The sequence below is a fragment of the Megascapheus bottae genome, chromosome 19, assembly GCF_031878675.1.
Source record: "Megascapheus bottae isolate mThoBot1 chromosome 19, mThoBot2.hap1, whole genome shotgun sequence".
Lineage (NCBI taxonomy): Eukaryota > Metazoa > Chordata > Mammalia > Rodentia > Geomyidae > Megascapheus > Megascapheus bottae.
The window spans coordinates 47,867,368-47,892,549 of record NC_143527.1 but is presented as its reverse complement, the minus strand read 5'-3'; the positions used below and the strand labels follow the sequence as shown (position 1 = coordinate 47,892,549).

General features: G+C 41.0%; 1 protein-coding gene across 3 annotated transcripts in view; it reads right to left on the bottom strand.

The window, feature by feature from the left end:
• Nucleotides 1-5,297: 5,297 nt before the first annotated feature.
• The window catches only part of Ppp4r1 (protein phosphatase 4 regulatory subunit 1), a 70,188-nt gene continuing 50,303 nt past the window's right edge, over nt 5,298-25,182 (bottom strand). For all 3 annotated transcript variants that reach the window (XM_090353517.1, XM_090353519.1, XM_090353518.1), the window contains 9 exons: nt 24,894-25,066; nt 23,349-23,444; nt 12,806-12,991; nt 12,142-12,303; nt 10,837-10,937; nt 8,794-8,914; nt 8,576-8,710; nt 7,184-7,325; nt 5,298-6,322 (listed from right to left, as the gene is read on the bottom strand). In XM_090353517.1, the coding sequence (XP_090209643.1) occupies nt 6,159-6,322; nt 7,184-7,325; nt 8,576-8,710; nt 8,794-8,914; nt 10,837-10,937; nt 12,142-12,303; nt 12,806-12,991; nt 23,349-23,444; nt 24,894-25,066 (1,280 nt within the window). In that variant the 3' untranslated portion in view covers nt 5,298-6,158. The remainder of the gene's footprint in view (nt 6,323-7,183; nt 7,326-8,575; nt 8,711-8,793; nt 8,915-10,836; nt 10,938-12,141; nt 12,304-12,805; nt 12,992-23,348; nt 23,445-24,893; nt 25,067-25,182) is intronic.

Here is a 25,182-nt window from a genome sequence, read left to right as displayed (position 1 = left end):
TTCACATTGTGGCTGGTGTGGCTAAAAATGAACAAGGTGTCGCTGCACATTTGATGCCTACTCCGGTCCTGTTGGCGCCTTGAGGTATCCTTTACCTTTCCTCACACCCCTAACATGCAGTCGAGCTCACACAGACCCACCTGGGACTGGATCTACCCTTGTCTCTTTGTACAGCTTTGTTCTGCCACTAAGAAAACAAGCTTTGCCTCATAGATCCAGTCAGCTGCCCAAGAAGTGTTGGTCCAGGCCTTGCAGTTTAGAGGCTTTCATTTCAAAAGTGAAACACCCAATGCAGGGGACAGACTACAACAAATGGGAAGTTTTCATTTGCTGTCACTTAAATTCCGTACTTAAAATAGCTGAGATTTCAAGGAATAGTTACTCTATTTTGTAGTTTCTCTATTTTGTAGTTCTGCAAAACTAAATTCTAATTTATGGATAATCCCAGATATAACTGCTTCTCTGGAGAGAGATCTGCTAGGATCTGCTCTCTGTGACATTTTCCTTTTTACCACAGGTGTTTTGCTCAACAATATATCTTGTGTTTGAGTCAGCACTACTCCTAATACCTGGAAAACAAGTACACCTTTGAGCTCAGCCAGGGTGACCAAAGATCCCACTGGGTTTGCTGGAGCTTTCCTCCTGATGATTCTATAGTCAGTCCTACATGTGATGCAGGGATCTAGTCCTTTCACTTGAGGCTCAAGTGAAAGCACCCAAGGCAACCAGGTGAACATTAAGTTTATACAGACAGTAGAGGCACTGCCTCTGGATGTGCATAAAAATATTCTACCTTGTAAATCAGACACCTTGGAAGTGCAGAGCTGGAAGGGGCATTAGTGCTTTTAGAACTCCATACATGGGGTGCCTGGAGTTTGGCCTAGTAGAGTGCTTGCCTAGCATGCATGAACACCGGGGTTTGATTCCTTGGTACCACATACATAGAAAAGGCTGGAAGTGGTGCTGTGCCTCACGTGGTAGAGCGCTAATCTTGAGAAAATCCAAGGACAGTGCTCAGGCCCCGAGTTCAAGCCCCAGGACTGGCAAAAAAAAAAAAAAATCCATACACAGACTGGGTATGGTGGTTGTCTTAAATCCTAGCTACTTGGAAGACACAGGTTGCAGGATTGTGATTCAAGGGCAGCCCAGGCAAAAGTCGTGACTTTTTTGTTGTTCATGGAGTTCAAGCCCCAAGACTAGCAAAAAAAAAAAAAAAAAAATCTCAAAATATTCTTGTTGAATTTTTGGCTCTCAGGCCTTCTGCATAATGGATACTTGCTCTCTAATGGGAATTTGCCACTGCTAGACTAGTCCACTTGAATAAATGGAAAAGGACTATTTGCAGGGAGTGCTAACTTGTTTCTGAACCATTTCTTCACTTGATGTCATGTTCTCCACCATGGTTTTTTGCACTGTTCTAGCAGGCTGCAGGCTTCCATCTCTTTGGGCTCCCAGTGCTTAGTTCTGGTCATTAGCTTGGCACCTAACTGATTTGCTTGAATGTTCTTTAGCAGTTCTACAAGTGGCTTCCATAGAGATGTTGCAGTGTATCAGAAAGACTGGCAGGTCCAGGAACTAGTCACTGGCCAGCCCTGCACATCACATGGATGGAGGTGGGTGAGTGTCACCCAGCTATCTCCCTGGAAGAGTTACCTGGAGAGGCTAATGGTAGCATCCCTGGGCTCCAACTTGTTCAAAGTAGTGTTGACCATAATAGGGTTTCTCTGTAAAACACAGGACATCCTCTTCTGTGTGAAATTAAGATCCACAATAAACATGTAAGTTTGTCCCTTATGATTTTTTTTGCTTTGAAGAATTGAGACAAAATAACTCAAAAACTTCAATAAATGTCCAGGCAGAAAAGCTGGCAACAGCCTTTAGTATACACACCACAGCTGGCAAGGGAACAGACCACTCCTCTGGATTATCTACTAAAATAGCCTATATTTAATTAATAAATATGGGTAACAATACAAAGCTACTCATGGAAAAATATGCTAAAATGACTAAAACCTGAAAATACCACATCTTAAGTCAACCAAATTTGTTCTAAAAATAAAAGACTGGCTGGGAATTTGGCCTAGTGGTAGAGTGCTTGCCTAGCATGCATGAAGAACCTGGGTTTGATTCCTCAGTTCCACATACATAGAAAAAAAGCTGGAAATGGTGCTGTGGCTCAAGTGGTAGAGCTCTAGCCTTGAGAAAGTCCAAGAATAGTGCTCAGGCCCTGTGTTCAAGCCCCAGGACTGGCAGTAAATAAATAAAAAGACTGAGCTGGTTCACGCCTCTAGTCCTAGCTACTCAGGAAGATGAGATGTGAGAGTTTCAAAGCCAGCCTGGGCAGGAAGGTCCATGGGACTCAGTTCTGTTAACCAACAGACATAGGCTATAGCTCAAGTGGTAGAAAAGCTCAGGGACATCAAAAGGCTGTGAGTTCAAGCCCCACAGCTGGCACACAAACACAAGTACACACTAATGTAGAAATAAATCAGCAATGATCTAACCACTGATCCAAGTTTGTGGTGCTGGGGATCGAACCCAGGAAGCATTGTCACTGAGCTCCATCTGCTCCCTGAATTCCTGAAGATAATTTGTGACACAGTTTTCAATAGGAAGTAGACAAAGTGGCTTAGTGGAATTCACTGCAGAAGAGTCCTTTGACAAAACTTGGTCAGTGTTTTGTTTTTTTTTTTTTAATTGATGCTACTGAACTCGGGGCTTTGGAGCTGTTTCTGAGCTTTGTGCTCAAAGTTAGCTCTCTCTACTGCTTGAGTCACAGTTTTACTTTTATTTTTTTTAAATAGTTTATTGGAGGTGAGTGTCACATATTTCCCTGCCCAGGATGGTTTGGAGCCATGATCCTCAAATCTGCACCTCCCCCCCCACCTCCCCGGCTGAGTGGCTAGGATTACAGATGTGAGCAACCAGCGCCCGCCTGCAAATTTTTGTGTACAGATGTTAAGGTCAAAACTTCCATTGGGATAAAACATTGAAAAAGTCACGAAAGTAGCTGTTTTGGAGTTTTTTGCTAGGTGATAGAGAACTATACCACTCTCCACCCTCATTTAAATTAGGACTTGGTCTTCTAGGGAGAAACACATTTAAGACATTTAAGACTGGGCAAAGTTGAGGGCCTTTAAAGAATGTGAAGAAACCAGTATTTATTTTTTGGGTGGTACTGGGTTTCAAGGCTTCGCACTTGCTAATCAGATTCTCTGCCATCTGAACTGCACCTCCAGCCCTTTACTCTGGTGAGTGTGAGTGTGTGTGTGTGCATGACAGTACTGGCCTAAGCATTATCCCCCTCAACTTTTTCTCTCAAGGCTGACACTCTACCACTTGAATAATGGCTCCACTAACACACTGACTGGCTGGCTTCAATCTATGATTGAGAGTTCAGCCTCCTTAGCAACTAGGATTACAGGCATGAGCCGCCAGTGCCCAGCTACTATGACTATTTTTTGAGATAAGGCCTTGTTCAACTTGGACCTCAACCCTGTTTATGCTTCTTTTCTGTAAGGTAACAGGTATAAGGTGCCTTATGCGCAGCTTCTACTGAGATGGGATCCTGGGAACTTTCGGCCTGGAACCATGATCTTTTGGGTCTCTGCCTCCCTGAAGGATTATAGCATGAGCCACTGGGGCCCAGTCTTGTGGATTTTGTTTTTTAAAGTTTATATTCAGACAATTTCTTGTTTGGCACGAATCAGAATATGAAATTTGGAGAGGCAGTTGCTATGGTTTGAATTATTGGAATGTCTCCCCCCTGTTCTTTGCTTACTGCTTGTCTCCTAAAACACTTCACAGAAACAACACTGTTCACAACCCTTCTCCCATGCAGCATCTGTTGGTTTCAGGGCAGTCCATGCCCTCCTGGAAAGATACCCCTTATAGAAAGTGGCACCTTACCAAACTCATCTGGGCACCATAACACTGCTTCTGCTTGCCAGCGGTTTGAAGACCCATCCAAAATAAATATGACAAAGTGTCAGTCCCAGCTGTGAGCATACTAATGTGTTCTTTCAATTTGGAGTTAGAGGGTTTAAAACAAAAGTGGTCAGATACCACCTAGATTTCAGCAAAATGATCGTGTGCAAGAGTCCCCAGGCAAGTCTTTCAGGCAAACAGGAAGTCTGGTAAGGCAGGGCTGGCTGGGGGGAGTCAGTAAAGAATACAGGAAACAACACCTAAATTCCCTAAGTCCAAAGATGAAAATACACTTACAGGTAGGAAGTGAGGTAAAGACCATAGAAAGCGTCCTCAGGCTGGTCTGGAAGGGGTGGCTTTTGTGTCCTGGAAGAGGATGGGTAGGTGATCTAGGGAGCACTGGGGTGAGAAGTCATCAAGCACACTGACTGGCCAAGTGATGATGCGAAACATGGCTTTCCTCTTCCTACCTACCCACTCAAAAGTCCTAAGTAGCTGCTAAGATTACTTCCCCAGTAGTGTTTATTACCATTTTATATTACGTGCTATTTTTGTTTGGGAAATATTTTTCCATGAAGACATTAAAAGTACCAACTAGGTTTGTTTCTACCCGGCCTTATTCTGCTAGCTTAGGGAAGTCCAGTTTTCTCCCTCAGTAGAGACTAAAGTGCCGAGGGGCAGCAGTGTATTACTAGAGTAACAACAGAATTTGCAAACTCAGAAGTGCAGCTTTTGGACAGATGATGTACTTCTCCCTCCATAGGAACAGTTCCCGGGGATCTGAGTACAATGTAAGAGTAACAAACTGAAAGCTTATCTGTAACAGTTTGTAAGGGGAGCAAGCAGAGTCTCATCTTCTGATTAAGGTTCAGGGAACTTATATTCGAACGTAATGAGGAATCGTAGCCAGCCGAATAAGTAAAATCAAAACTTACAAAACACGAGTATTCGGGCTTGTAGAAGGTCACTACCATTTCCACACACACAGATAGCCCTTTACTAAAGGGCCTTCTCATACAACCTGTGTGACTGCCAAACAACCCTGTGAGAAACAGCAAAGAAAGATACAGATGAGGCTAAGAGATGCTCCTGTAGCTCAGGAGCTTTAGGATCAACCTCAGATTCTTATACACTAAGGACATGTCATCTGTCACAAGATTGTCCCACTGGTCCTCAGGGCTGCAGTAAAAACTCCAGGAGGCTCTGCTGTCTGCCAAGAGCAGAACTGAGCCAGTGAACAAAGGCTTATTCCACAAAGACTTCTGAACTAGTTAAAAGAAGTATTTTAATCTAGTTTCCCCACTTTATACTAAGTCATTAATACAGGTCATAGTTCATTTATCCATAGATATCTAGAAAACAATCAAAAGTGTATATATCTCTCTTTATAGATCTTATTAATAAATTTTATTTGGACAAGAGAACTTGTACCATGACAGTTCTAACAGCATGATTAAAGACTGCACACTCCCAGAGGGGTCACAGGTATGTACAGCATGGGAAGAAAAAGTTGCACCTCAGAGCTGACCATGATAAGTTAAAAACTCCTGACATACCACATGTGTGCTAAGAAATTTCCTTCAGGTCATGACCAGCATGAAAAAAAAAAAAATCAAGACAGATTTTCAGCAAATATTCTGTAAATGTGTACAGCAATATGCTGCATTTAAGGGTTAAAATCAGATTCTATTTTAGTGTTAGCATCAAGCCCTTAGAAAAAAATCTCTTTTGCCATTTACACAGGTCAAGAACTATTCACACTTAGGGCTGGGCTAGCCTGCCCCAGAGCCCAACCTCTATACCTAGAGGAACCGATTAGGGCTAATACTGAAGGTCTTTCATGTCCGGGTGCACATCCGCCTTCTGGCCAAAGAATGTCATTTATCAGTCATTAAATAAAACCAGGAGAAAGCAACGCAGGTCTCTGGGAACCTCATCCCATTAGGAATATGCTCTGCCAATTCAAGTTTCATTCAGTCAGGAAGACGAAGGAGTTAAGGCTTTGGTGACGATTACAATCCTCTGAGAAATTACTTTCCCTTCAGTCAAGATAAGATAATAGTGTTTACTGTACTTTCTCTTGACTCTTAAAACCCCTGGTATCAGGTGTAGGCAACTGGCACCTATGATAAGTCAATGGGAGGAAGTTTCTTCCCCCACAGCTGTCCCAGACCCGCATTCACTGGTGGAACCTTGGCTATTATGGACACAGACACCAAGGTTCGTGGTTTTTAGTAGGTTGAGGAAGCTGTGCTCATGGCATCTTCCGAGAGTTTGGTGTTGGCAGGATGGATGCTTGCGAAATATTTGACATCGCTGTCTCGGTCCATCTGCAGAGCCATGACAGTCTGCTCCACGGCTTCCTGGTGACAGCCAGCGGAGGTCAGGAAACATTCTGCAATGACACATGCGCAGTGCACAAAATGAGCCTTCAGTTGGTGCTGGAGACATCAATCAAGTAAGAAAAGCTCCTAGTCACTGTCTACAGAATTTCCACAGTATAATCACAAGCTATGCTGAGTCAGAAGTAGTAATTCAAATTGAACTGTTACAGGGGGAAACAGAAGTGATAAAAAGAATCAAAGTTTATCTTGATTGTTTTTATGACACACAAAATCTCCTATGGCAGCTAGCCAATTAAAACAATACCATTTAGCTATGTATTAGCTTAATATAAAAGGAAAAATGCTCCCAAACATCAACCATGCATGTTCTCTCAACACCAAAACAATCTGTTCTAGCCACTTTGCTCTTACTGTTTTTAAAATGTACATGACTGGCAAAAAAAGAAAAAAAGACAGCAATATTCATTTATTATTCTTTGATGGCTTCTGGGCTACCTTCTTGAGTTTATGAACTTGATTGATTTTATTATGAGGCACATAGGTATGGCAGTTATAGTACCAAAACATAAGCTGAATTTCAAGCTTCCAAGCTTGTACTGGCAGTGAGACAAATGGAATGGATGCCTCTGGCTTCTGCTGAATGAATGGAGCTACAGGGTAAAGTGAGGCATTATTCATACATCACAGTGCCTGGCAATGGTGCAAGCAAGAGTTCTTGCATCATGAGCAAGGCTCCATTTTTAATACTAGAATTTTTAAGCTATAAAAAATGTTATGTACAGGATTTTCAAAAGAGCCACTAAATAGCAGAATCCTAATTAAGAGAGTCTTCAATCTCCTGTGTCCTCTGGAAAGAGTCAACTTGAACAACTGCAAATCTGCCAGAGTACTGTCTGTAAGCAGGCACCCACCTTTCTCGAGGAGAGTTTGTCTTAATGTTTTTGCAAGCAGCACTCTCACATTTGGAACTCGGTCATTGGCCAAGGTGAGTAAATGTGGCATCAGATGCACCGCAAACTGGTCCATGGGGAGGCAATCGTCTTCGATGACCGTCTAGGGAAAAAAGCAGCTGCTTCACCTCTGTCAAGTCAGTTGCCAAACTCTTCGTTGACAACTTAACTCACAGGGGGAAGTTTAGTCACTACCTTACAGCTCATATTCCAGGTACTTAACATTTTTCTAAAACATAATGGGCCTGGAATGGGGAAGGTTAGTGAAGGGGCGAATGAAGATACTATTGGATAGTGGAGTAAGCGCTGGTGTCCTGCTGCACATATAGAGTAGGCACATATGAGAACAGGCTGTAGGCTTAAAGACTGAGAATTAAAGAATGACTTTGAACTCAGGGCCTCACACTTTCTAGGCAGTTGTTCTGCCACTTGAGCCATGCCTCCAACACTTAGAAGATTTAGACTGCTTCTATCACAATGAAATGGTAAATGTTTGATGAGATAGGCTTATGTTAATACAAACACTATATAATTCTACATGCATGGCACCCTAATTATGTACTTTTTTTGCCAGTCCTGGGCTTGAGCTCAGGGACTGAGCACTGTCCTTGGACTTTCTCAAGGCTAGAGCTCTAGCTCTTGAGCCTCAGCACTACTTCCAGCTTTTTTCTATGTATGTGTTACCAAGGAATCAAACCCGGGTCTTCATGCATGCTAGGCAAGCACTCTACCAATAGGCCAAACTTCTGGTCCTGCTAATTATGTAAAAATTTTAAGTGTCAATTAGTAACAAAATAATTTAAAAGTTTTTAAAGTGACAGTGGCAGTGTGTGTATGTGTGTGTATGCGCATGTGCGTGTGCTGATCCTGGGGCTTAAACTCAGGCCCTTAGCATTGCCCCTGAGCATCTGTGCTCAAGGCTAGTGCTCTACCACTGGAGCCACAGCACTACTTCTGGACTTTTTGGTAATTCATTGGAGCTTACGAGTCTCATGTACTTTCCTGCCCCAGCTGGCTCCAACTGCAACCCTCAAATCTCAGCCTACGGAGTAGCTGTGATTATAGCACAAGCCACAGACGGCTGGCTTTCAGATGCAGCTTTTCAGCTGCTCTGTAAAGATTGGTGGTCAGTTATTTTTGTGACCTGTTTCTGGCTGCTTGGTGGTAAGTGTTATGATGTGTATATGCTCAGCTAACTGGGGATGAGTAAGAGATGTCAACGAGGAGGAGCTAATCCTGCAAATGGACAGTACGATAAAGTTCTATTCCTGAACAATAAAGAGGACGAGAAAGGTAGGAGCACAAGTCCGGGAGCACCTTCACAAGTGCATGTGTCAGGCCCTAAGTTCTTACCTGGCAGACAAAGACAAAAGCTTGCCGACCAGACCATTTGGGGCACCTGCCAAAATTCTCCACCAGCTCCCGGATGAGGTCTGCTCCGAAGCTCGGGGGCGTGGCCACGTGCAGCTTCTTCACCATCCCCCCAACCTGCGGGGGCACGGAGGAAGTGAAGAACTCTGCTCTCTGTCATCTATACAATGGTTTGCTGATTTAAAAAGTTTAAAACATACCAACTTGTAGGAAATCCAACGAACTGAAGAAACTTTGTCTGCACACAGATTTAGAGCAATGGGGCGTAAATAGTCATAAACATCTCTGGGACTATATAGTTCTAGAAGTAAAATCAGCTGCCTACCGAGATGAATGACAAAAAAAAAAAGCAATGAAAATCCACCCCAAATTCAAAAATAAATAAGATAAATACAACTAGGTTAATCATGTGCACACTTTGCAATATAGGATACCAAATACTTATGAAATAAAATCACTGAATGGCAAGGAAGCAGGCCTCTCATGTGTATAATCACCTTCAGTCTCTGACTATCTGGAAATGCACCTAAATACTATCCAAGTTCAGAGAGTCTCTCTTCCCTGCAGAAGGCCAGGAGGAAAGAGCTGTGGGACTGAATCCACCAAGCTATGGGCTGGGATGAAGTTCATGTGCCCAGTGTGACTGGACTGGACCGGACCATCTAAGAGATGGGAGCTCGTGAGAGGTGAGGAAGTCCTCACCCTCGTGAATGGCTTGTTTCCATGGATGCATTTAGGAACTAAGGGACTGGATTAGTTCTAAAGGAGTATAATGAATGGGTTTCATAAAAGATTCACACTGGAGCTTAGTGTGCAGTGTGGTGGTGCAATCCCCAACACCTCCTCAACCTCCACCAAAGGCACACACTGTGAGTCTGACCATTCTGGATCTTTTGGTTCTTTGCACACCAATGGCAGCAAGTTCTTCTTTCTTCCCACCATGTTGCAATGTTGCCAAATAGCAATACTGTGTCGTTTCCACTTTTCAGCTACCAGATCAGGAGTCACATAACCTTTTTCCTTTATACATTAAATAGCTTCATGTACTTTGTTACAGTATCACAACAACACACTAAAGTATACAGGAATGGAGACAGCATAAAGCATTTCTACTAGGACCACAGCACACATGGTACCCGAAGAAACTTTTTAAGGTCAGAAAGTTGCAGATGTCTGATGTAACTTTATGGAAGGATGTAGTTTGCTAGGAATAAAGAAGTAGGAAGTCCCTGAACTATCCTACTATGTCTGGGGAAAGACTGCGAACATGAATGTCACCGAGGGACATTATAAAGAGGGACAAGACCCTCTGCAAGACACATCCAAGTAAACAAAGCAGTGCCTCTTACAGGAGGTTGGGGAAAATACACACACACACACACACACACACACACACACACACACACACACACACACACACACACACACACACACACACGACATAGGAGTCCAGCACCTAGGGCAAATGGGGTTATTTGTTATCAATAAGCAAGCATGAGCCTCAGGCATAACTGCCTTCATGAGTAACTGCCTTCACAGGGTACTTTCTGCCCGCAGGAGAGGAGACAATGATGTGAAAGTTGTAAAGCCCTAGATGCTTTCTCTTCCAAAAATAAAGACTAGCCTGCTGATAGAAGGGACCAAAGCTCAGTCAGATCCTGTAACGAGCAAGAACAGAAAAAACATTCTATCCCAAGATGGACAGAAAACCTTCTTGAGCCAAGTCCCCCTTCTGACCACAAGCAGATGTCCCTACTTCTGTGGGGAGGAGACCACCCATGACTGAGCATAGACACGGGCAGAAAGTGTCAGGCAGAGAACAGAACCTCGGAGAAAGCCCAACCATACTTTCCTAAGGACCAAGGCAGAGCCAACAGAGACCTCTCTTGACTGATACAGCCAACCGGTACACAGGACACAGGGACAGACAGCTGAGAGTGTTTGGCTGTGCTGACTGGCACCCCAGCTATGCCCTCAGCAACAGTAATGTGGCCTTGGGTGATGATGGAAGACCATCATGCAGTGGGGGCCACAGCCAGCTGATGCCAACTACACTTTCTTCACAACCCACACTGTGGAAGATGGGGATAGCAAGACAGACATTATAAGAAACTACTAAAGGCACAGAATACCAGACAGAGCCTGGACCTGCAAAAGACAATACATGCAGAAACAGAGAAAGGCACAAATGAAATAACCAAAAAAACCCATCAAAACGTACAGTAGAAACAGCTACCACTTACTCAGCCAGTTCAGCTCGAAAGCGCCAATTTCTACTATTATCTGTCACCAAAAACTCCTGAAGCTGATAAAGATATTCTCTTCTTTTGTCAATATGAAGAAGCTGAGGTAAAAAAAACAGCAAAAATTAACCAGAATAATGTCAAGACGTTATTTTCTTTGCTTTTACTTTTATTTTTGGGTTGAAAATAAACGCTTAAGAAATGTGATTATTCTGAAGAAGAAATGTTGTATCAGCATTGTTCAAAATGGGTATTAAACTCCATTTTCTCTCCATAATCCATTTACCCTCAAGAGTCACCATCTTCTTTGGAAATCTCTGCCTATTAGTGGCCTCAGGACATGGGGCCCCATACAGGACAGAGCTCTGGTTACTAACTTCCGGAAACAAAGCAGTGACTATGCTGCTGATCCCACCAGAGTCTGATAAATGGCACACAGTAGGTGCTTAATACATGCTTGCTGAATAAAAATGAAAAAGAAATGCATCCTAATAACCACTGTACCTATGATTAGAAACAGGATTACAGTCAACAAGAGGAAAACTCCTGAACTTTGATAATACATGGACTAGAACTACTTCATGAACTAGGTAACCATTACACAGGGAAGCATGTCTATCCTTGAACTTGGTCTACTTACTGAACCACCACAGGGCATATACTAATAAGGACAGGGCATGCAGAAGACTATTTTGAATATTATAGCTGACTTTATGCTGGAACCATATTACCGGGAGTAATTCTGACATTACTTCACTAAATGTTTTAAAACTGAGACAACTAATGTAGTTTAAAATAGAGATTACTGCAAGGGAGGAAAGAATGAAGACAAGAAGAAATAGCATTGGAGTCATAGTATATCATTATCAATAACAACTCAAATGTGTTTGAGGAAATAAAGTATATCTACCCTGATTTAGATATTAAACAAACTATACACATATCTATTGTGTACACCTTTTTTTTTTTTTTTTTGTGGGTCATGGGGCTTGAACTTGGCCTGGGCGCTGTCCCTAGCGACGTTAATTGGAGATGAGAGTCTCAGGTTCTTTTGTGTCCAGGCTGGCTTTGAACCTTGATCCTCAGATCTTAGCCTCCTGAGTAGCTAGGATTACACTACACTTGGCTTGAACAGACTATTTCTTAAATGACATGTTATCATCAACTCATGACTATTTCCTTATAAAAGAACAAACAGAAGGCCTATGCTTTGTTCACTGCTCCCCATCCTCTGCTTTACTTCTCTCTCACACAAAGGTTTAAGTTTAGAGTAGAATTCTGTTGCACAAAAGAATTTAAAGTTACCTTTAGAAAATCATGCAAGTGTTTAAGGACACCTATCCTGACTTCATCAAGGTCTTTCAAAAATCCATTAAAAATTGGAACCAGATCTGCAGCTGTCAACTGATCTCCAAGAATAACTGCAAGCTCATGGATGGAGAATGCCAAGGTTCTTCGAACTTTCCACTGTAAAAGCAATAACTGCATAAGGAGCTAAACTCAAATTGCTTAGTACATTGAGTAGTACTAATCCCCCCAAACTAAATCTGAATAAAGAAAGACTAAATTTTAAATACCTCAACAAGTGATATATTTTACAAATCCTCACGAAGAACTTAGTCCCCCTTCCATTTAGCAAGAATATGCTTAAGAATCCTAAATAATCTAATAGCAGTTCTCTGAACACAAGGTCCCTGATTTATTTATACATTTCCATATGTACTGATGATAATCTCATATCAACCTCACCAGACTTCCCATTATATTCCTGGACTGCCTATCAGGGACAAAATCCCCCCAAAAACAATATGCATACAACATGAAAATCTTTTGTATGCAACTTTGGAAAAGAACTCCTAACCAGCAATGCCTTGTGCTGACAGGCAACTTTCAGTTAAAAATAGCTTCGTCTCCCCGTGGTCTCAACTTGTTTTAACATTGTTAGGGAATTCCATTCCTGCTCACTCACCTGCATGTCTGATGCCAAGGTCTCATAAGTCTCCCTCAAACAGTGCCAATTCTGCCTGCCCAAGGTCAGTGCGACACCTGGCAGGCTGTATGCGCAATGCTTAGCAATTTCAGTGTCCACCGTCTGTGCACGTGAAGGATCAGTCATAGACAGGTATTGATCTAACAAAGCCTGAGGCACAATGTCCTAGTGGAGAAAGATAGAGCAGCGGCACAATTTAAGCAGGTTACATATAAGTTGGGTAAAACTACTTTAAAATACATGGATTTTAACCTGCAAAGATTCTAAGTAACTTAAAGATTAAAAAAACATACTATACTAAGAGAAATATACCTACACATATATAAATAAAAGACAGGGAAAAAGTAAAAACATAAAACAGTGAAGATCTTGAAAGTCATTTACATTAACCATTACATAAAAGTTATATTACCTTTCCACGTGCCCAGATGAAAAAAAGAAAACTCTTTCCTAGCTGAATGTGGTTATGTGCCCTTGTAGTCCCATCTCTAAGAGGCTGCCGCAGGGCTACATGGCAAGATGCTGTGTCTATTTTTTTTGTTTTATTTTTACAGTAGTCATTTATATTTCACTAATCTGGAGGTCAGAAAGTCCAAGGTTACCATGCTAGGCCATCCAGATCCCCGGCTTGGGCACTTCCCTGGCTTACACATGATGATCCTCGTGCTGTTTCCTCAGAGTCAAATGCAAGGGAACTCCAAGGAAAGAAGACGGTGACGAAGCAATAGGAAATTACCATCGCTCTCTAATCAAACGGAGATTTAGGGTCCTGACACGCACTTTTCCCCAAGGGATCAACAACAACAAATATATAAACAGAATCACAGGAATGGTAAAACAAAAACAAAACAACAAAAAACACCTCATCACTTGTACACACACAAGGAAAAGGAGAGAACGCCACAAAGTTCCAAGCCTGGGCCTCCATCTATGGGGCGTGAGTTGTTCAAGCTTGGGCCATGGCCCTGACAATCCTTGAACCCAAATGTATAAATCACAATGATAGGTTACAAGAGTCATAAATAATCAATACGACAAGCCAAATCTGAAAACCAGCAATGGGGAAGGACTTCAGTTAAAGTGAAGAAGAGATGGAGGACAACAGAACCACTAAAGAAATGATAGGCCAATGAAATAAAAGAGGATATGTAAAAACAACGTCAAGGGTAAAGAAGATCCAGGACTCGCAAAAAAGACATCTAGATAAAAACAAAAAAAAAACTAGGGGCCAGGAGTTTGGCCTAGTGGTAGAGTTTGATTCTTCAGTACCCTATACATAGGAAAAAGCCAGAAGTGGTGCTGTGGCTCAAATGGTGGAGCTCTAGCCTTGAGAAAACCCAAGGACAGTGCTCAGGCCCTGAGCCCAAGCACAGGACTGGAAAAAACAAAAACAAAAAACAACTCCCCCCAACAATATATACCTCATTAAAAGGCAAAATTAACACGATGAGAACTAATCTCAAAAGGATAAAAGGTTTAATTTCCACATTGCAAACCACAGTGGATGCCTACATAACAGAGTAAGTGAAGTGAAAAGCAGAGTATCAGGAATCAAGGATAAAACAGAAGAGCTCAAAGAGCCAAACGTATGGAAAAAACACTTAGAACCAACAAAAGTAAATCCAGAAAGGGAAGACACAATGAAGAGATGAAATTTATGCAGAGTTAAGATGGATGAGGGGGGGAAGCATTCTGTATTAAAGGCATCTAGAACCTATTCAGTAAAATAATAGAGAACTTCCCAATCTTAAGAGACTGTCATTCACCTGACAGAAGCATACAAAACCCTTAGTAGACAAGATCCAAGAAGAAACACTTCTAGACACATCATAGTTCTGCTATACTGCAATGCAAAAAACAGAATTAGTGCAGTTCTCCCCACAAAAATTCTCAATGCAAAGATAACCTGGAATGGTATAATCCAATTCCTGAGGATCAACAACTGTCAATTCAAACTGGTGTATCCAATGAAGCTGTTATTTACATTTGATTATAAAACTGAAACTTTCTATGACAAAAATTAAAGGAATTAATTAAACCAGCACTACAAAGAATACTAAAGGGATGGGCCAGGAGTATGGCCTAGTGGTTGAGTGCTTGACTAGCATACACAAAACCCTGATTTCAATTCCTTGTACCACATACACAGAAAAAGCCAGAAGTGGTACTGCGGCTCAAGGGGTATAGCTCTAGTCTTGCAAAAGCTCAAGGACAGTGCCCAGCCCCTGAGGTTGAAGCCCCAGGACTGGCAAAAAAGGAGAGAGAGAGAGAGAGAGAGAGAAAGAGAGAAAGAGAGAGAGAGAGAGAGAGAGAGAGAGAGAGAGAGAAAGAGAGAGAGAGAGAGAGAATACTAAAAGGAAGTATACAATCTGAAGAAAACAAAACTAAGGAAACACATGAGACAAAAATCACCAGAAGCCTAATTTAGTAGGCACAGGAAAAGGAAAGAAGCAAAATATAGAAAATCAAGAAAACGGCAGGAAACATGACTCACCACTGTATTTAACATACTCAATTTCCTAATCAAAAGAAAAAGATAAAAGCAACCTCTGAGTGAAGGGATGGAGAAATATCTTTCATACTAATGTACCCTGCAAGAGGGCAGGAGTAGCTTATTGATAAAATAAGACTTCATTAAAATCAGTACAAACATACAAGGAAGGTCATTACATATTAATAAAGGGACCAGTCCATAAGAGGAAATCACAGTCATTAATATTTATGCACCAACTAATGGAGCACTTAAATAGGTTAAACGAATACTTTTAGACTTATGGAACAGGACGGACCCAAATACAATGATAGTGGAGACAATGGGCAGGTCAACCAAACAAAAGATAAGCAGAGTCCTCTGAACTGAATGACACCGTAACCCAAATGGACTTAATAGACATCTACTGAGTTTTCCACCCAACAATGACCCAATATACATTCTTCTCTGCAGCCAATGGAACATTCTCCAAAATAGGTCATATCATAGTACACACAAAGAACCTATGCAAATACAAGAGGATTGGTTTATTGCATCCTATCTGACCACAGTGGAATCAAACTAGTTCTCAACAAAAAAACATAGTACACAAATCACTCAAACCTATAGAGGCTAACGAACGTTCTCATAATTCAATGAAAACGGAAACACATCACACAAAGGGACATCTTTGATATAGCAAAAGCAGTGCCAAGGGGAAAGTTTATAGCTCTAAGTGCATAAAGAAAACAAACAGCTCAAATAAATAGCCTCATGATGCAAATAAAATCGCTAGGAAATCAAGAACAAAACAAACAAAACTACTATACAGAGAGATGGCAAAGATTAGGGCAGAAATCAACACAATACAAGCTAAAGCAACTATACATAAAATCAATTTTAAAAAGCTGTTTTTTTAAAAAAAAATAAAATTGACAGATCACTTATAAAATTAACAAGAAAAAAAGGAAATTTAAATCAAGATCAGAGATGCCTCAGGAAACATTACAACAAATATCCAACAAATTCAAATATTATAAAGGACCACTTTCAAAACCTATACCTAGGAAAACCTAGCAGATGAATTTTTAGAAACATTCAAACTGCCTATACTGAAGCAATAAGATATAAACCAGCCAAGCAAGCACATAATGTGCAAGGAGATAGCAGTAATCAGAAGTCTTCCATCAAAAGGAAAAGCCTGGATGGATTCACCATTGAATTCTGTAAGAATTTTAAAGATGGACTAATGTCATTACTTCTTAAGCTTTTCTCAGAAGCAGAAACACAGGGAGAAATTCCAAACTTAACCTGTGAAGCCAATATCACACTCATCTCAAAAATCAGGTAAGGATCCAACAAAAAAAGAGAACTACAAACCAATTTCTCTGATAAACACAGATGCAAAAAGCTCTTCAACAAAATTAGTCAACAGAATCCAGAAGCAATTTTTTAAAAATCATGATTATAACGAAGTAGGCTTCATCCCACAGACAGATGTAAGGCTGGTGGCTTAACATACACGAATGTAATTCATCAAGTCAACCTCCAAGGACAGGAACCAAATGACCATCTCATTAGTTTCAGAAAAAGCCTTGAACAAAATATATTTATTCATGTTAAAAGCTTTCGAGAAACTGGGAATAAAAGGCTATATGATAGAACCAACAGCCATCATCATACTAAATGTGGAAAATCTAAAAGCAGTTCTCTTAAAATCAGGAACAAAGCAGAGATGTCCACTCTCACCACTCCTATTCAACAAGAAAAGGACATAAAAGGGAGTCACATAGGGAAAGAAGAAATTCCTACTTGCAGATGACATGATTTTATAACTAAATGACCAAAAAAAATCTACCCCCTAACTCCTAGAGCTTATCAACCACCTGGCAAAGTAACAGGAGGCAAAATTAACCCACAAAAATCTGTAGCCTTTATGTATGTCAACAATGGACAAGCAGAAAGGGAAATTATGAAAAGAGCCCCATTTGGAATAGCCTCAACAACAGCAAAAACTCCAAGAAATCTAGGAACAACCTAAACAAAGATATAAAAGACCTTTATAGTGAAAACTATAAAAATCTAAAGAACGCAGGGAATGGTGGCTTATGCTTGTAATCCTAGCTAATCAGGAGGCTGAGATCTGAGGATCAAGGTTCAAAGCCAGCCTGGGCACAAAAAGACTTTTATCTCCAATTAACATCAAGAAAATGGGAAGTGGGGCTTGGCTCAAGGGTAGGGCGGTAGCCTGGAGCTGATAAGCTCAGGGACAACAACCCAGAGTTCAAGCCCCTCGACTGACAGAAAAAAAAATCTAAACAATGAAATTAAAAAGGATACCACAAAATGGAAAGACCTTCCATGTTCATCGGTAAATACTATCAATATTGTGAAAAGGCCATACTGCCAAAAAATAATATACAAATTAAATGCAATCTCCCTCAAAGTTCCGTGAAGTTCTTCACTGAAATAGAGAAACCAATCCAAAAATTCACATAGAACAACAAAAGACAGAATAGCCAAAGCAATTCTAGGCAAACAAAAGCAATGCAGGTAGTATCACAATACCAGATTTCAAACTTTAACCACAGAGCCAAAATAAAATAGCTTGTTATTGGCACAAACCTGAGAATCAATGGAACAAATTAGAAGAACCAGAAATAAAATCACCTATCTACAGTCATCTGTTACTTGACAAAGGAGCCAAAGACACGAAGTGGAAAAAAACAGTGTCTTCAACAATTGGTGTCAGGAAAACCGGGCAGCCCTATGCAGAAAACTAAAAGTGCTTGTCACAATTCACTGATATCAATTCAAAGTGGATCAAAAAGGCCTCTATGTCAGACCGAACTCTGAAACTGCAAGAGAGAATAGGAGAAATATGAGAACTTATAGGTATAGGCAGGAACTTCCTGAATAGACACAACAGATAGGAGAGACAAGTAGGACTACATTAAAACAAAAAAGGTCTTTGTTGGCTTTTTTGTTTTATTTTTCCAGTCCTGGGGCTTCAACTCAGGACCTGAGCACTCTCCTCTGGCTTTCTCAAGGCTAGAGCTGTACCTCTTGGTGCCACAGCATCACTTCGGGCTTTTCCGTGTATGTGGTACCAAGGAATTGAATCCAGGGCTCTGTGTATGCTAGGCACACACTCTACCACTAGGTCACACTCCCAGGCAAAACAAAAAGTGCTGGCACATCTAACGACATAATAACTCCACTAGAAAGACAGCCAACCAACTGGGAAAATTTCTTTACATCAGGCAAAGGCCAAATAACCAATATATACAAGGAGTTCAAAAAACTAACTCCTCCTAAACTTAATACACCAATTACTAAATGGGTACAGACACTATGGATAGGCTTATCAGAAGAGGAGGTAAGAATGGCAAAAAAAACACATGAGAAAATGTTCATCATTCTTCACTGTAGTAAAGGAAATGCAAATCAAAACAACAACCCCGAGATTCCATCTCATTGCAGATAGTTGGCCAACATTTTGAATTTGAACAACAAATGCTGGCGGAAATGTGGGGAAAGGAATCCTACAGTTCACTGTGGGTGGGAATGTAAACTAATACAACCACTCTGGAAAGTAGTCTGGAGATCCCTCAAAAAAAACTAAACATAGGGCTGGGAGTATGGCCTAGTGGTAGAGTGCTGGCCTAGCATGCACAAAGACCGGGGTTCGATTCCTTGGTACCACATACATAGAAAAAAAACAGAAGTGGTGCTGAAGCTCAAGTGGTAGAGCTCTAGCCTTGGAAAGTCCAAAGACAGTGATTAGGCCCTGAGCTCAAGCCCAGGACTGGCAAACAACAACAACAAAAACTAAACATAGACCCTACCCAATAACCCAGCCATGCCACTCATAGGCATCTACCCTGAGCAGTACGACCAGATTCTGACAAGGACACCTGCACATCCAGATCCAATGCTGCACTATGCCCAATAGTGGAAACAACCCAGATGCTGCACAATACATGAGTGGATAAAAAAATGTGGTACTTAGCCACCCTGTGGCTCATGCCTGTAATCCTAGCTTCTCAGGAGGCTGAGATCTGAGAATCAAGGTTCAATGCCAGCCAGGGCACAAAAGGACCTGAGATTCTTATCTCCAATTAACCTCTAGAAAATCAGGAAGTGGAGCTTGGCCCAAGGGAGGGCAGTACCCTTGAGCTGAAGAACTCAGGGACAGTGCCCAGGCCCAGGGGAAGGGAGGTAGCCTTGAGCTTAAGAGCTCCAGGACAGTACCCAGGAGGAGTTCAAGACCCATGAAAAAAAATATAGTACCTATATACAATAGAATCTTACACAGCCATTAGAAAGAAAATGTCATTTGTAGAACCAATAGTGTTAAGTGAGATAAGCCAAGATAAAAGACAAACAGCAAATGTTCTCCCTGATAAAACAGAAGTTAGATCTAGAATATGTTGGGACATGACAAATTAAACAAAATAATGAGATCATAAACATATAATGAGATCAAAAGAGGATAGACTTTGGAGAGAATCACAAAGGGACAATACCCAAGTTCCTTTTCATATGGATATAAAATAGTATATATACTGAAACAAACTCCAAACATATGTAAACAAAAAACTTTTTCTTAATATATATATTATTTGCTGATGAGTTTGTATTCTTTATTTTATATATAGATCTTATATATACACATATTTGTGGGAGGGTTGGGGAATGGCACAGAATTCAAGGGAAAAGGGTACAAAAGTGTAGTAGTGGATGGAGTGTACTAGACGTTGGTGAAAGTGAATATACAAATTGTGGGTGAGAGAGAGGGAATGTGAGAGAATGAGGGAACAGATGACATTACATAAAAGGAAATGACACATGTAAAATGTAATCCCTCTGTATATTACCTCTATAAGAACAATAAAGTTAAAAAAAGAAAAAACAAGTGAACTCTAGAAGACACAAATTCCATCATGGAGTCCTATCTCCACGATCGCCTCTAAATCTAATTGCCTCCTGAAGACTGAGCTTCTAATTCCATCACATGGGGCTACAGCTTCAACATATGAATTTGGGAGTGGTTCATAAACTCTCAGCCCATAATACACATATCTCTTCAGGGCACTTACAAAATATTTCAAAGTAGCAGTGTACTAATCAAGTAGAAGGATTTCAAATAAAATAGTTTTGTTCAGTCTTGTAAAAAAATCTTTTGTTGGTAGAGAGGATGGCCTAGTGGTAGAGAGCTTGCCTAGTGTGCACAAAGCCCTGGATTCGAATACATGGTACCACAGACACAGAAAAAGCCAGAAGAGATGGTAGGGCTCAAGTGGTAGAGCGCCAGCTTTGAAAAAGCTCAAGGACAGTCCCTAGGGTCTGAGTTCAAGCCCCAGGACTCTGTGCATACACACACACACACACACACACACACACACACACACACACACACACTAAAAATATATCTTTTATTAAAAAAGGAGTTTCAGGGGCCAGGAGTTTAACCTAGTGGTGGAGTGCTTGCCTAGCATGCACGAAGACATGTGCCAAGGAATGACAAAAACAAAAAAAACAAAACAACAAAAAAAACCAAACATAAGTGTCAGCAAGGCGAATTAAAAAAAAAAAACAAAACTACAAAACCAAGTGAGAGTACAGAGCCATTCAAAAGAACCCACAAAAAAAATTACACATTAAAAAAAAAAAAACATACACACACACACACCAGAAGCCAGACGCGATGACTCACGCTTATAATCCTAGCTTCTCAGGAGGCTGAGATCTGATAATCGCAGTTCAAAGCCAACCCAAGCACTAAGTAATCACCAAAAAAGCAGAAGAGGTGATGTGGCTCAAGGGGATAGGGCAGTAGCCTTGAGCTGAAGAGCTCAGGGACAGTGCCCAGGCCCAGAGTTTAAGTCCACAACCAACCAAAAACAAACAAACTTAAGTGACTTACATTGGTAAAATACAAACATTTGGTTAAATTGCTGATTCCTTAGATGGGAATATGCAACTAGCTAAGACAGAAGAAGAGGCAAAGTGGTGATTTGAAGTAAGTTCTTTACGTGCCCTTTGGAAACTTTTACCTGTGTGGCAGAACTTAGAGAAAAAATGGCCTTCCTTATAGGAAGTAGGAAAACATCATGGTTTTGTAACCTCCAATATGGCCAGGAAAAACCCAAAACACATTTTCTTGGAGACTATTATATTATCTGGTTGTTTCCAAAGGAAACTGAAGAGAGAAAAAACAATGTAGAAAATGCCCGTTGGGAGACATGTTATTTGGAATAAAAAAACTAAAACCAAAACCAAAACCAAATATGGCTATCTATTCTCTTGTCCTGCTGCACTGAGATAATTCCAGGTTGTTTAAAATACTGACAGGTAAAGTTTCCAAACTACTAAAAAAAAATCTATAGATGGTAAGGGAATTTCCACTGTCAGAAAGAAAAATGAAGAATGTGCTATCTCAAAGAAAAATGAAGTACACACAACTATGGGCAGCATATGAGAAAAAGGAATAATACATAGTCTTATTAATTTTACGTGCAACAGATCCCTGGAAGGAAATTAAAAAAAGCAAAAAAACAAAATAAAACTATGTCAGGAGAGGCAAAATAGACAAGCAGAAGAGACAAAGAAATTCACTGACTGTATTTAATTATACTACATATTAAAAAAAATAATAAAGTCAAAAGCTGGACACTAATGGATCAGAATCACAGTTCAAAGGAAGGTCTGTGATATTCATCTCCAATTAACCACCAGAAAACCAGAAATGGTACTGCGGCTCAAAGCTGTAGAGCACTAGCCTTGAGCAAAGAGAGCTCAGGGACTGAGCCCAAGCCCTGAGTTCAAGCCCCATAATCGACATAAACAACAATAACTCATTTGAGCTTCCTATAGTAACTATGAAGGAGGCTGAGATCCAGAAGGTGGCACTTCAAAAGAGCAAGCAGAAGAGTTCATGGAGACTCCATCTGTAAAAATGACCAGCATAGCCAGGTGCCGGTGGCTCATGCATATAATCCTAGCTATTCAAGAGGCTGACATCTGAGGATCGAGGTTCAAAGCCAGCACAGGCACAGAAATCTGTGAGACTCATCCCCAATTAACTACCAAAAAACTGGAAGTGGTGCTGTGGTTCAAGTGGCAGAGTGCCTGCCTACTGAGAGTGTGATCCTGAATTTAAACCCCAGTACCACAAAAAATAATCCTATGTGCACTGACTTAAAAGTATTTCTCACTGGGGCCGGGAGCATGGCATGGTGGTAGAGTGCTTGCCTAGCATGCACGAAGATCTGGGTTCAATTCCGTGGTATCACATACATAGAAAAAGCCAGAAGTGATGCTGAGGCTCAAGTGGTAGAGCTCTAGCCTTGAGAAAAGTCCAAGGACAGTGCACAGCCACTGAACTCAAGCTCAGGACTGGCAAAAAAAAAAAAAAAGCGTGTATCCCTTTTTTATCCCTCAAGACAAATATAATTACCCCATGGAACCTTGATATTTCCTCATGCCTAAATTGCCAAGAGCTGCATTATAAAAACTGCTCTGATGTAGAAATTAAACTGTTGGGGGGGGGGAACCCAGGTATAATACCAAGTTATGTACCAGAATCTGGGAACTGTTGCTGAGCTTTTTTTCTCAAGGTTAGCTTTCTGCCACTTAAGCTATAGTTCCTCTTAAGCCTGCCTCTGTTTCGTCCTTCCTTCCTTCCTTCCTTCCTTCCTTCCTTCCTTCCTTCCTTCCTTCCTTCCTTCCTTCCTCCCTCCCTCCCTCCCTCCCTCTCTCTCTCTCTCTCACCTGGGTCTTTCATGCATGCTAGGCAAGCACTCTACCACTAGGCCACACTCCTGGCACCTACATGCATATTTTTAAATGCCCACAAAAATGAGCAAGCTTGGTAGTAACTGTTAGGGGAAGATCTGTGCTTTCTGCTATTCTCCATGTGATCTGATTTTTCTTCAGTAGCAAATAAAACACACTGGACGTGTTCTAAAACATTATACAGGAGAATTTGCCTGTCAAAAGCAGCTTCTGAGGCACTCAGACACAAAAGCCAGCATTCTGGCCACTCACCTGCACTTTAGGCCTTCTTTCCTGGTCAGGGCTGAAGTCACTGCTGCCGTTCACCTCTGTGCTGCCAGGGACGTAGTGAGGAGTAGCTTCTACATTCTGTCAGGAGAAAAAGTCTGCTGAATGAACTTGCCTGCCTCAAAGTTTTCCTTATCTAAACAATTTCACAGGTTACTTACCTTCAAGAATGTAAAAATAAACACATACAAACACACATAAAAATATATGTATATATAATTTTCAGGTGTTTTAAAAAGTTATAAGATTGCCTAAGACCTCCTAAGATCCCCTGTTTCACATCAAATCTGCTGACCACTTAACTAAATGTATGAAAAACATTTTCAGAAAAATTGAAATAATTTAAAAGCAATTTTGAAAGGGGTCAGAATTTCGAATTAATGCATTTTTTTAATGCCAGTTCTGAGGCTTAAACTCAGGGCTGGGCACTGTCTCTTAGCTTTTCGCTCAAAGCTCCACTTCTGGTTAACTGGAGATAAGAATCCCAGGGACTTTCCAGCCTGGCTGGCTTTAAACCTTGATTCTCAGATCACAGGTATGAGCCTCCAGCACCAGTCCAAATTAATTCATTTATGAAACAGAATTGCGAGACTTGCTTAGTTGATTGCTTTAGAGGCCACTGGGTGCCATATATAACTTCTATTTCAATCCTTCGCCATTGTTTTCTAATTCCGCAAGTATCTGCTTTTAATAGCCACCCTCCCAACATAAAAAACAAAACGCACACACACACACACACAACATAACTAAAATATAAACTTTCAAATGGTCAGTTTCACTCCAAAGAACTAGTATTGAACAGTTTTTTTTTTTAAACTACACCAGAAATACACTATAGCTCCAAGAACTTTCTTGCCATCCCTGATGTGTAAGTAACATTCTTTTGTGGGCATATCAGTCAAGTCATTAGGATATGGATTCTGAGTTGTGGATTCCTTCTCTACATTGACCCAAACAAAGGAGAAATACAGATAACTAGATGGTGTTGGCTTGAAGGGTATGTGTAGAGTCAGGGAAGGGTCATCTATGCACAGCTACAGGAGTGCAGCAAAGATGATGCTAGTAACAGTACCCACCCTCACACTCGAGTCCAGATAATGCCACTGGCCCTCCGCAACATGGCCTCAAGTCCCGTTCTTCTGCTCAGAATACTGTGTTGCTTGCTGCAGTGAAATGGTCCGATCAGAAACAAAGCACCTCTCCAAAAAGAAAAGGGAAGAGTTAATAATTCTTGATAAAGGGCTTTGTTTCCAGTAAGACTATTTCACTGCAGTGAGCTACATTAACATTTGAGTCTACTAAAATGGTCATATAGACAGGACTTACGGGATTTACTTCTCTAGGCATTTCATGACTAATGCCACAAGGACAGGATGTTGTGAGAATAATTACTTCTACTTTATGTAAAAAAAAAAAAGAGCTGAAAAACCAAGAGATTCTAAGCAGAAAGCGATAAACACAAATTGTCTCCCAACAACAGACTGCTAGTCCACACTGCTCTCATTCAGTAAGAACTACTGAGCTCATTACCTCAACAGACTCGCTGATTAAAGGCACAGAATCTTCTTGACTTAGGTTACAATTGGGTAGCTCTTTTATACCCTGCTCTTCTGGTAGCTCCTGTGTTTGCTCTGTATCAATGATCTCCTCGTGAGCATCCAAACTAGAAGCCCGCAGCGCAGCAGACAATACTTCCACCTGTGCTGTGGGCAAAAAAAAAAAAACCAAACAGATGGGGTGAGTGAAATAACCACAGGGTCTCAATGGCATGACCTGTCTGAGTGATGTGCACATTTTGTGTTGACCCTGCCATCAAAAG